Genomic DNA, 12,438 nt, shown 5'->3' on the forward strand with positions numbered 1-12,438 from the left:
AAGATAATTATATTCATGTTTAAGTTTTTCTTTGACTGACATCTTTAAACGAGCAATTCTATGTTTAAGTTGATCAAACACAAATAAAATGACATTTTCTAGAAATGATTTCTAGCTAAATCGATTTATCGCAACCGAAACCCTCTGTATACTAAATTTCATGAAAATCGTTGGAGCTGATTCCGAGATTCCAATTATATATATATATATATATACAAGAATTGCTCGTTTAAAGATATAAGATCGTTTAAAGACATAAGATATGAATACGCGCCATCTATAGTACCTTAATGATAAGTTTACTTCCCGCCAAAATGATATGAATAAGTAGAATTAAATTATTTCTTGGTAAAAAATTAAAAACACATCTAGTTATAGCTTTATTACACATTTTTCCTTAAGTTTAAATAGTGTATGTATTTTACGAATAAATAAAATATAATTGTTTTAGCGCCACCTATTAACTGTTAAGTATATCTTTTAAATTTTTTTACAGAATCTTGTTGAATGTTATTTTATGACAGTTATACATTTAATTTTATGTATTTTCGAAAGATGGCAGCTTAATAAGACAGGATATAGAACATTCATAATAAAAAGCATTATTGTCTATGATTTAAATTTATATTTAAAATTCTAGAAAATCGTTTATTGTAACATATTAACTATATGTTTACATCGTTAACAGGCCATACAATTAAAGAAAAAAATATACGTTTACAATAAATGTAATTATTAAAAAAAACATTTCTGATAATTGATAATAAAATTTTTTGTTATTACGTTAAGAAAATTGTAAATACTCTGTATTGTGTTTAGTAATTAATATTTCAGAGAAATATATTTTTTATGATTAGGTACTGAAAAAGTATATGACATTATGAAAAACAATGTTTTTAATCAATTTGATACACATGTGGGATGTTCTATCTTATTATAATCACAACCCATCTTTATCTTTGTTAAATGGCTTATTCTTCACAAGCAACAGTAATTAATTTATATTCTTATAGAAACGCTCAAGGAAAAAATATATATTCATTCATCTTAAAAGTCTGTTCTGAGTGACGTTTGTTTTCTTCTTTAGTGTACTGTTAATTAAATGAAATATTATAATTTCTTGTGCCACATACATCAAAATCTTATAGAAGATACTATACAATATAGTAACTACATTTTAGTGAGTATCTATGATACGCATACATAGAAAAATATTTTTGGCTTAAAGGTCTCGTTACCAGGCCATAAAATTATTTAAAAAAAAAAAAGAAAAATATTTTTATAATTTTGACATTATTTATTTTTAAACGATGGTCAATCAACGACACATTCTGCAAGAGTACTTGCTTTTTTATTCTATTAGTTTTGAATTATTTGCTATAATTTTATTTTGGAGAGATTTGTTAATCTCTCTTTATCATTATGTCATGTGGAAAGCGTCCACTCGTAAAAAAATGGGATAAACCCAAAAACTTAAGAGTGATAACTTCATCAAAATACGAACAAAATGAGGCCTCAGTAAAAGTTCATTGGAAGAATGTTATCCGAAATTTGGAACTATCCTATAAAGACGAAACGGTATTTTTCTATTACATTTTTTATTTATTTAACAAAATATTTTAACATTATAGTATGGAAAATAATGCAGCAATAAAAAATAAACGGCTTTAAAAAGATATATAGAGTGAAATAACAATAATTAATTTATCAGAAAATATTGACTTAAGTCAGCCAAAGAGACAAAGATAGTCTAAGAGATAGATAGCCTCACAGTCTGTAAACCATATGTTTCGTCTATCTTAATGTTTCCCATGTTAATTTAATTGCTAAGTTTCGCATTTATATTTATGTTAATTCTAAAGGCGTTATAATTTTTTTTATAGAACAGGGGGCAAACGGGCAGGAGTCTCACCTGATGTTAAGTGATACCGCCGCCCGTGGACACTCTCGATGCTAGAGGGCTCGCGAGTGCGTCGCCGGCCTTTTAAGAATTTGTACGCTCTTTTCTTGAAGGACCCTAAGTCGAATTGGTTCGGAAACACTTCAGTGGGCAGCTGGTTACACAAAGTGGTGGTCCACAAATTTTAGAAAGGCTAAGGTGGCAGTGCACAAATGGTTGGGAAACAGTAGTCTATCTAGTACTAACACTGGCTTGTAGCTTAAATTCGTCTGAGACTGATTTTGACCGCAATAGTATGGCGAATTATTTCACGAATAATTGTTTAATTTGAATATTGGGTTGGATTTAGAAATATGTCGTCTGAATTTGATAACACTGATTATTTAGGTAACTTGGGCATCCTATAACTGTTCCAAGTAATTTATGTTGCCGGAGTTGCATCTAAGTATTAAAAAAAAATTGTGTATTATATTCAAATTGGTTTACTATTTTTAAACTAATTAAGAAAAATACTCATTTAATATTAAATAATCTGTACTTTGCTAAGCCGCTTATTACGTAGTATTAAAATATACTATTATCATTGAAAAATTCGGACTATTTTACCAAGAAATGATTTCGATTATCGCTAAGTTTTTAAATTATTAGACAAGATAAAATATAGCAGAAGTGCGATGATATTTTTCGACGTTTTTATCCTTTTAAAATATTTTTCTATAAATTGCTTAAAATTAAACAATGGATTTTAAGATCGCGGTATATATGTAATCATGACCAACTAGATTTCACCCATTAAATTTTAAATTGTTTTGGTAAATTTGCCGAATCACAGCTCCACCTTAAAACAGCTCCAAATTGATTACTACACATTTTCATCGCACGGAAATGGTGTACCATGCCATAATGTGGTAGCGCAAGATCATGATTTGTGAAATTAATGAAGGAAGGTAAAAGTTTTTGGCTTTAACCTAACCTAATCTGATCACAAACAACAGTTAAAAAAAACCTAACCAAAAGTCACTGGGAACTGAGACAATATTATTTACATCAACCATGTAATATTCAGTCCAAAACCTTCTTAATATTACTTGAAGTATTACATACAAGTCTTAAAGATCGATAGAAATAAGCTGGAACTGTTTTAAAGAAGTGTCGTGATTCGACAAATTCCCCATTGCATTACATGATTATAATCGTTGCAAAACGCCACAATTATGATTTAAAAGTAATGATAATACCTCCGTTAATTTAGTTCTGGGACTCACATTACCAAGATGTACGAGAATTGGTGGGTCCTGTTATATTCAAGAGAATCACGAAAGTATTTGATTTACCGAGGGACGATAAAGTGTATATTACCAAGTCGGAAACATCAACGCCGCAAGACTCTGAAATGTTTTACCATGCAACAACAGTCGCTGCTGCACAGGTATTTTAACTATTGATACATGAATTATAGAGTACGCTTCCAATATTGGTTTCTAGATTTTATATACCAAGTATTTATGAAGACAAGTACAAGCCAGTTCGTTCTTTGTTCTGATATGTTTGTTAGAAAGTTCCTATGCAAATCATATCAGTATATAAAAAAATAAATCAGTGGTACTACAACCTCTTTAGGTCTTGGCCTTAGATTTCTGAATCGTTTTATGATCAATTTTTAAAGGCAAGTAGGTGATCAGCCTGCTGTTTAGTTAAAAGACTAGCCTGTTAATTGAAAGGCTTAATAAGCTGCCATAGCATGACTGCGACATAGACACGTGGACACACAAATTCACAAGACCAAATTGAAATACTTTTAACGCCTTCTGAACTCGTAAACTATTTTTTTACGTAAAAGAATTAAAACACAAGATTCGGCTAGATTGCGATTTAAGGTTAATATAGCCAAGTTATGGCCACCACATATGAAGTCATAAACCACAAACAAACTTGACATGTTATAGGAACGCCAATCGCCATCTTGCTAAGAGAAGTGTTTTGTCGGGTTCTTTAACCTTTTATTTAATATGAATTTTTTAAGCCATAAAAAATTAACAAATATACCTATTCTATAGAATCTGAAGAATTTACACTTTAATAAGCCGCTTCATTATTACGCAATATTAAAATATATTATTATCATTGAAAAAAGTCGAATAATATAACCAAGTCATGATTTCGACTATCGCTACCTACTTGTATACATATTTTTTTTTTAAATTGAGTCACTATAAAATATAGCAGATCTTTATGGCATTAATATTGGCCAGAAGGCTCGCAAGCGCGTGGCCGGCCATTTAAGACTTGTCACGCTAAATTTTATCACATGCGAGTTTTCAGAGTCGCATGCAAGCAACATTCTCAACTACAGATTTTGATGATTCGATGTATGACGATGCTGGAGAAGAAGAAGATATAGAAGAGCAATCAATTTGGAGCGAATCCACACAATCAGCTGACCTGAAGAGGTCATCGCGGTCCAAGTCAATGACACGCTCCAAATCTATGAGTACAACTAGAGCGCGGAAATCCATGTCTAAATCGTTCTCACGGCTAATGTCCAAAAATGTGGTAAGATCCATGTCAAGACAGTCCAGGGCAAGGTCTGAACTGTCGATGGCTGATGATGATTCACCGGCGAATACTTTAGACGATTTAATTGTGCACGCCAATTCGAAGGTGCCAAGGTATGTCAAAATTTTAATTGTTTGTCGCCTAATAAGTGATACCTGTCTATCGTTCCATAATAAACGTTTTTTTTTATTCATTTATAGAAAACCAATCAGCGTCGCTACAACTTTCTTATGTTTCGGCATCAGATTTCTGTATCTGTTTCATGATCAATCAAATCAAGTAGGTGATCGTCCTGAATCACGCTGTCGAGTTTTTGGGTCTTTTTTTTCGTGGGGAAATGCGTTACGCATACCCTCCCGCGGCACAGTTTCCTGTGAAGGGTTATGTGGGACTCGCCACTGTGCATACTCACTAAAACCCCACGGAGCCACCAACAATCGCCCGAGGCAGGACACGGTAACAGGTAAGCCTTGTCCGCATCCAACCACGCGATCGTTACAACTCACGGTCCTCTGCGGCCATGAATGATGTCAAATGGACCTTGGCTCAGCAAGGGCCATTTACATAGGCCAATTCACCCTGGCCGAGTTTTTGGGTCTAAAGCAAGCCGCTTCCATGTTTTCTTTTAGCGATCGAACGAATGTTAAATCGCACAGAAAATAACCTCAGAGATGAGAGTCGCACGCTAATGCCACTAGGACAACAGCTCTGCTCTTACTACAGTTATTACGTAAATAGTAAATATTTAGAATGTAGCATTTACTGTAGATATAGGTTTATATCATGAAACAGATATAAACCAGGGTAGAAGCCTTTAAAAATAATAAAAAGTATATAATCGTAGGATAAGTTAAATAAGAAATCTTAAATAATTACATTTGGAAAAAGAGATAAACCGTTTTTCTTAAAAACTCATCACCCTCCCCTTCCCGGCCTCAGATCGCTTTTAATTTTTTTATAATATTCCCCCCGTTTTTATGGGTTTCATCATTCATTTCATTGTACTATTTTTTTGTTTTCAAAAATGATCGACCCTGGTCTTATACTATCAAGTCAACTGAAAGTCTGTGGCCTAGATCTAAAAAGGTTTTAGTCCCACCATATATTTTTTCACTTGATACACAGTTTTTAATGTAACGTTGCAGAAAAACTGCATATCGAAAGATAATGAGAAATCCGCACTTTGATATGCTTTACTGTAATAAATCGGAAACGGACATGATTAAGTGGAAGTCGAAATACAAACAGAAAGGCTTTGAGGTTTCCGCCTCAGACGAGTTTAGTAAGAAAGCGGAAATATTAACTAAAAAGGTGAACAATCATTAATTTTAGCTAACTAATGCAGTATGGACATTTTTTTACATTTTTGTTTCTGCTGAAAAAAAATTGTGTATGACATTTACCAGGCACACATACACACTCCCTAGGACTAGGAGGAGATACTGACTTCTCTTCGTACGGCATAATCTGTTTTGCTTTAATTTAAAATGTTTAAATATTATTTAGTTAAATTAGAATTTTTTAAAACCTAAGGTAATCACGCACATCTATAATTTACGTTTCCAATAACTGCGATGAGGACTCTGACCGTGGCCCCCTCCAGTGAGCTTCCATCCTGCCGTTCTCTGCCTCTTCCGAGGTCCTAGTCTTGTAGGAGACACCCTTGATCTAATAGCGGGGAGAGAATATCAAAGCACACCGTATATCCTTTACATAGATATTTGCGAACTAGCTTCCAGCGTTCATTGTTCGATGCGACAGCAAAGGTTATCCTGATATCATCAATGAGTTTTTGTACGATACGATCCCACAGATGCATCAGAGCTATGGAAATTGAGAGAACATGGAACTTTAAGAAGCCTTGAAAGATTTGTGTGAAAAGTATATAGTGGATAAAAATCAGAACAATTGTTATTACAACCACTATAAGAAATACATAAATAAATGATTTGTGGCGGATTAAAAACTAGATTTCTATTAATTATTAGCCATATATTTTTGCATATTCTGTAGTAATTAATCACGAGAATGACGGGAATTATGAGCCATATTTTTTTAACAGATTGCAAAAGAATTCTACGAATGGTGGGTTGGTTTGGGAAATGTGGAGTTCAAGAGTGAAATTAAGCGTCCCGAAGATATTGAAGACTTATTCCAAGTAAGTATTTTTTTTGGAGTATTTAATTTTTGCTCTCAAGCACTACAGGTAGATTTACGTGTGTTAAAATAAAATGAGAACTTAAAAAACCGTCGGACCTCATCTGTAATAAATTTTAAATTAAAAGTAGTTAATGTTTCATCTAATAAAAGATGTCTAAGAGCTTATGTATTGCGTGTATGTGTGAGTGCGTGAACGGATGTGTGTGCACTCTGGGTTTGAAAGTAAATTACAAAATATGTAGAAAGTCTGCAGAATCGAAATGTAATTCGACTAGCATAGATTATATGCGATTTCTGAGTTTATTTTACGTATATATATATATATTTTTTTTTTGTTTTTTAATACTTTGTGTGTAAAATGTAATTTCCGATATTGGTCTTAAGAATCTATATTAATGGTACAAAAAAGGCCCGAGAATCGAGCCTTGGCGAACGCTGATAGACCACTGCGATCCTGGAGAGATAACTCCGGTGACACGCACTCTCTGCCAAATTAGACTTTGTTGAATTATATTTGCTTGCAGGTTTGGTTCGACGAACACGCTTCAAGGGGACTTGTTCTGGATCCGAGGATTCTTCCATGTGTGTTGCAAAGCATTGCAGATTATGTTGGTGTTAAAAAGGTTTGTGTTACCGATATAGGTATAAAGAGGAGAGATTATAAGAATTCCTAAAAATCTTCAAGAAATTTCAATTGTTTAGGTTTAGGTTTAGGTTATTAACTGCGGAGAGACAGAATAAGAAGAAAGAGTTGGTGCCCAACTGTGATTCAATCGCATGACCTCATGGTTGAGTGATGCTGCTCAAGCCTCAAGCCCAACACTGCTATTTATGATACAATTTACTTTGCATATTCCAGACTGGGTGTCCCGCTGTTCTAAAACGTCAAATAGCTCACGATATCCATGCAGAGACGAGTCCTGCGCACACGCGTGCGTTTGGTACCTGCTTGCCCCAGAAGCACAAACACATCCCGCCAAAGAATAACACTAAGGAGATGTGGCATTCTGTTAAGATACCAGAGGATCTGAAGTCTATGGCCGCTGTCTGGGATGACATACAGCACCTCACGTGAGTATCGTTAACCGATTTTAAAAGGATGGCGAAAAAAATCATTTTTAAGGCTCTGTATCACCACTATTTTTTTCCAACCAATTCGACTTAAGGTTCTCCAAACAGCGAAACAATTCTTAAAGGCCCGCAGTTGCGAGCCCTTTAGCATAAAGAGTGTTCATGGGCTTATCAGTTAACATCAGATGAATCTCCTGCCTGCTTGCGCTTGTTCAATAAATACAATTTTTGAACAGCAGGCTTAGGATTTTAAAAGGGTATCTATTATAGAGGGAAGCGCTGCGTAAAAGATAAAACGTTGCTTAGTTTTATCAGTGATGTCAATATTTGTGGAATAACAAATATTGACATCACTGATACAATCATAGCGTCGAATTTAATAAGTAGCCCTAGGTATTGGAATTGCGTTTAGTTGATATATGTAACATATTAACAAATAAAGATAAGGATCTTATATTTTAGGAAAAAGATAAAGTAGATATAGCATTATGTATGATGAACATTAATAAATAAATGTTATGTAATGCAGTTACGTGCTATTCTATTATTGACCGTTAAACTGATTTTCACAGACAATTTAACAACAGGCAAAGTTTATATTTCTTATTTAAAATAGTCTTTTGGTCATGTGAAATTGAAATACAATTGTCATTCAATGTTTATTGTTTCGATATTTATCTTTGTGAATGGAAATTTTACTCTGATTATCTGTGGTAATTACACGAATTTGATAAGAAAGAATTTTTGAATAGAAATTAGAATATTTAGTTAAGTTTTGGCTGAGTAACGATTTTGTTTAAACGGAATAATAAGTCGTGTCGCATGTCTGTGATTGGACTGGGGATAACGAACTAGAATCAAGCGAAACACGCCTTGTTTATTCAAAGCTATACCTATTATTTTTTTTGGTTGTTCATAATAAAATAAAAATTATAAAAAGCCGAAATTCAGATTCTAATACACGACTAAATATTATATATTAAGTATATAAAATTATCGAAGGAATTTTATTCGGTAGACCAAAAGACAGTACTGTTATGATAGAGATTGTTTTGTCTAATGTATTGTAGTAAAAATAATTTTATTACATATCAGTGGCGTTACAACATTTTAAGGTCTAAGCCTCAAATTTCTGTATCTGTTTCATGATTTCTCAATCTAATAGGTAAGTAGTCAGCCTCCTATGTCTGACTCAAGGCGTCGACTTTATCACCGCTAGAGCGAATGGAAAATGCGCACATAGAAAGAATGTTCAATGTAGGCCTAGTGCTTCAGCGTGTGACAACCCTGGGGTTGTAAGATCCCCAGAGTGTGCACTAATGGATTTTCTGTTTATGTGCGCATTTAAAATTCGTTAGAACGCTGAAGGAAAACATCGTGAGACAACAGTCTTGTCTTAGACCCGAAAACTTGGCGTGTGTCAGGCACAGGAACTGCTCGCCTATTAGATTGTCAAATGATCAAGAAACAGAGATGTGAGACCCAAACCTAAAAATGTTGTAACGACAATATTTGCCTAAAGTTAATGAGTCTATATAAATTTCAGATCAACAAAGACATTCCATCAGTGGCTTCAAAAGCGTCCGCATATGCCGATGCCGCCATTCTTCAAGTCGCTTGAGAAGCCTGGAGAAAAGAAACTGCCCTTCGTGGTTCCATCTGACTTCGTCGTTAGAGATAAGGCCTCCTCCATGTCAGCCCAGGAATTGGCTTTACCGGTGTCTCAGTTTGACTTGGAGCTTAAAGATGTTTTAAGTAAACTAATGAATGAATGAATCGAATGAACGAAATGTCGAACAAAACATTATTGTATTGAAATTACTTGTATTTGTAGTAATTCCCCGAAAGTAGAAATGAAATGAGAAGAAAATCTATTCTCGTAAAACCACTTTTTTGAACAATTAAAAAATAGGAACCCCATAATAAAGTTATTATTATTATAAAATTAAAATAATTATTAAAATATTATATTATTAAATTAAAATAATTATAATATTATTAAATTATTTTAATAATAAACAGATGAGAAACGCTAAACTAATTATGGACTTGACGAAACTTTATAGATTTCATACTACATAAATATTACTTGAGAAATCTCCGCGTTATAAGTGGAAAAAAATCGTTATATGGGGGCAGATATCGCGTTATTGGGGGATTACTGTATAATAAAATACCTATGTATATTCAATAAATTGTATGAAAATCCTTTTCAAGTTTTATTTATTAATCTTATATATTATGTTAGAAACTCTCTCATTAGTTTTACAAAGCATGGCAATGGCTGTGTTCTTGACAACTGTCGATGGTATGGTTTGACAGTTAACATTAGACTTGACAATAGTTATTATTGCAAATTATTAACAATCACCTGTAACTTTTTAAAGACATTATCATTTATTTATATTATTACGTCTTTTTCCGAAGGAGTAGATACTACCGATCTCCACTTCTTTCGTTCATTGATTCACATTTATACATAGTACGCAACCGAATCGAATTCCTATATCGTAACAGGTGCTAATTTAATACAATTCTATCTAATCAAATCATAAAAGGCCGACAACGCACTTTCGAGCCTTCAGGCAATGTGAGTGTGAATGGGCATGGGCGGCGGTATCACTTAACGAGCCTCTAACCCGTTTGTCTCCTGTTAAATAAAAAAAAAAGTGTGTGTACATATGTACACGCGATAGAAGTTATACTTACTTCTTTGGCGTATAGAAAAAAATAACTAAAATGCAGTAATGATTATAAATATTAAAATTAATCAAAAAATATTTGTTAGATTATTATCTATCATCATGGTTAATTAAAAAGTATTATATAAATAAATTATATATACCGACAATTAACCTCAAATCTATATATTCAAAAGTTTATTCAAATCAGTATTATTCAGTATATACAGAAATACTAATAAATTATTAGTAAATACAATCACCGTCGTATATGAAATTGATTAAATAAAAACACCAAAATAATAATTATTTATTTACACTGTTTAATTGTACTCTTACGAAACACGTGTTCTAAATATAAAATACTAGAATATACAACTTGAACATATTTATTATCGGTTTTCATGCCACCTAGAACGAACTTTACGATGTCAAATTTAGGTGTCGGTGTGCGCGCGCATCGTAAATATTCACTCTCATCATTTTTAACCATCCCAGAAAAGAAGTATAATTTCAAAAATATAAACAAACCGCTTAGAAGCCCCCTACAAGATTATTACTTGAGATAAAGTTTTGACCTTAGTTTTCAAAGAAACAAATTATCGTTTTAATTGGAATCTATCTATCTTCGATTTGATAAATATTATCATAATAATCAAAAAGATATAACTATATTTTATGGTGAGATTAGCCCTAAGAGTATTCATAATGCAAAAAATATCATTGTTTAAAGGCATTGAATACAATATAAAATTACAAAATACCATAACAATATATTGAACACGTAGAATGCAAAACTCTATACATGTAGAATGCATGCGCACAGCGTTTTAAGGCCCTTTCTGCCGCGCACGACTTCTTTCACCAGCTGCTCCTCAAAATACACACATACCCACAGGCGTAACAGATGTCCATGGGCGGCGGCTAGCACTTAAGTCCACCATCAAGTCCAGTCACTTTATAAACTTCCTGTGCCAAACAATCTAAAGGTTTTTTATCTGCGCCTGATTGCTGCAACTATATTGTATGGGCAAGTTTATAAAACCATGACTCACAATTTGTGGGCGAATGGAATTTGGATTTTGACCTACGGGTAAAGAAATAGATATACAATTATCCTATCAATATTTACTATCACTGCACGTGCAAAATATAGTATTGTTAGCATAGCACCACAGTACACTAAGCAAAAGTTCCAAATAAATTCATTTACGTCTATCAAACACTTGAATTATTTTAAAGTTTCAATTGACAATTACTGAAAACATTATCTTAAGTACTTCATATTCAGTATATAATAACAATGAAGAGTTTACTATGAATTATCGATTAGTACACAAGCTATTATTTGCTGGGAAAGGAAGTTGAATTATTAATTATGTTATAAATATCTTTGATAAGATTTTTAACACATTCGCACTTCAATCGGTGACCGCGATTCGTTTGCGATGGATATTTCGACTTTTGAAAGTGGTGGTGATAAAGTGGAGACGGAAAATATTGAAAATGGACGGTCGATTTTGCTCTCTGACCCTGGGGTGAGTTTTCACAATGATTTTTGGAATAAAGAAAATTAGGAAAATGCTTATATTGAAGTATTAGACTGTGAGTAAACAAAGTAGCACACAACTGTAAAGCTGCAATTGATAAACAGTAAATACCAATTTTACAAAAAAAAATCTTTGTTCTTAATGAAGTTACTTCTTTTGGCGAGTTAGGAAAAGTGTTGAGTAATTTTAACGATGTGCGCGCACACTGTCACTACAAAACGACACCCTGCAATTAGCATAGTCAACATTTTAAAATAAAAAAGTCAATTTCTTTAATTATGTAGTAATAATTTTCTGTGATATTTAAATAAATTTTATTTAACTAGTTAATGCGATTTAAAAAAGCTTTCAATTTATTAAATACCTTTTTATCTATTGTTAGTGTCGTTTTACAAACCTGTTTGTAGAAATAATATCGTTCTGTGAATCAATGGGCTTTGTTTCTTTTATTCGCATTTAACATGCATTCTAACGATGAAGGAACCGGGCATATCTTTGACTCAAAATGTCGACGCGTGAG

The 12,438-nt window shown here is 32.9% G+C and overlaps 2 protein-coding genes across 3 annotated transcripts in view; both read left to right on the forward strand.

Annotated features, from left to right (window-relative positions):
• The first annotated feature begins 1,333 nt into the window (after positions 1–1,333).
• Positions 1,334–9,601, forward strand: LOC110992834. Its single transcript, XM_045633198.1, has 8 exons — positions 1,334–1,578; positions 3,153–3,329; positions 4,223–4,569; positions 5,602–5,767; positions 6,519–6,614; positions 7,141–7,239; positions 7,476–7,687; positions 9,234–9,601. Exons 1-8 carry the CDS (start codon positions 1,423–1,425, stop codon positions 9,460–9,462), a joined length of 1,482 nt encoding a protein of 493 aa, XP_045489154.1. The 5' UTR covers positions 1,334–1,422; the 3' UTR covers positions 9,463–9,601.
• Positions 9,602–11,703: 2,102 nt separating this feature from the next.
• The window catches only part of LOC110992843 (proton channel OtopLc-like), a 30,311-nt gene continuing 29,576 nt past the window's right edge, over positions 11,704–12,438 (forward strand). For both annotated transcript variants that reach the window (XM_045633071.1, XM_045633072.1), the window contains exon 1: positions 11,704–11,906. In XM_045633071.1, the coding sequence (XP_045489027.1) occupies positions 11,817–11,906 (90 nt within the window). In that variant the 5' untranslated portion in view covers positions 11,704–11,816. The remainder of the gene's footprint in view (positions 11,907–12,438) is intronic.

Source organism: Pieris rapae, chromosome 22 (genome assembly GCF_905147795.1).
Source record: "Pieris rapae chromosome 22, ilPieRapa1.1, whole genome shotgun sequence".
Classification (NCBI taxonomy): domain Eukaryota; kingdom Metazoa; phylum Arthropoda; class Insecta; order Lepidoptera; family Pieridae; genus Pieris; species Pieris rapae.

Bases quoted from the DNA above. Each gene is read 5' to 3' on its own strand.
- LOC110992834 (XM_045633198.1), top strand. From the start codon at position 1,423: ATGTCATGTGGAAAGCGTCCACTCGTAAAAAAATGGGATAAACCCAAA. The intron at 4,570-5,601 runs GTATGTCAAAAT...GTAACGTTGCAG, and splicing joins GCCAATTCGAAGGTGCCAAG to AAAAACTGCATATCGAAAGA. The intron at 7,240-7,475 runs GTTTGTGTTACC...TGCATATTCCAG, and splicing joins ATTATGTTGGTGTTAAAAAG to ACTGGGTGTCCCGCTGTTCT.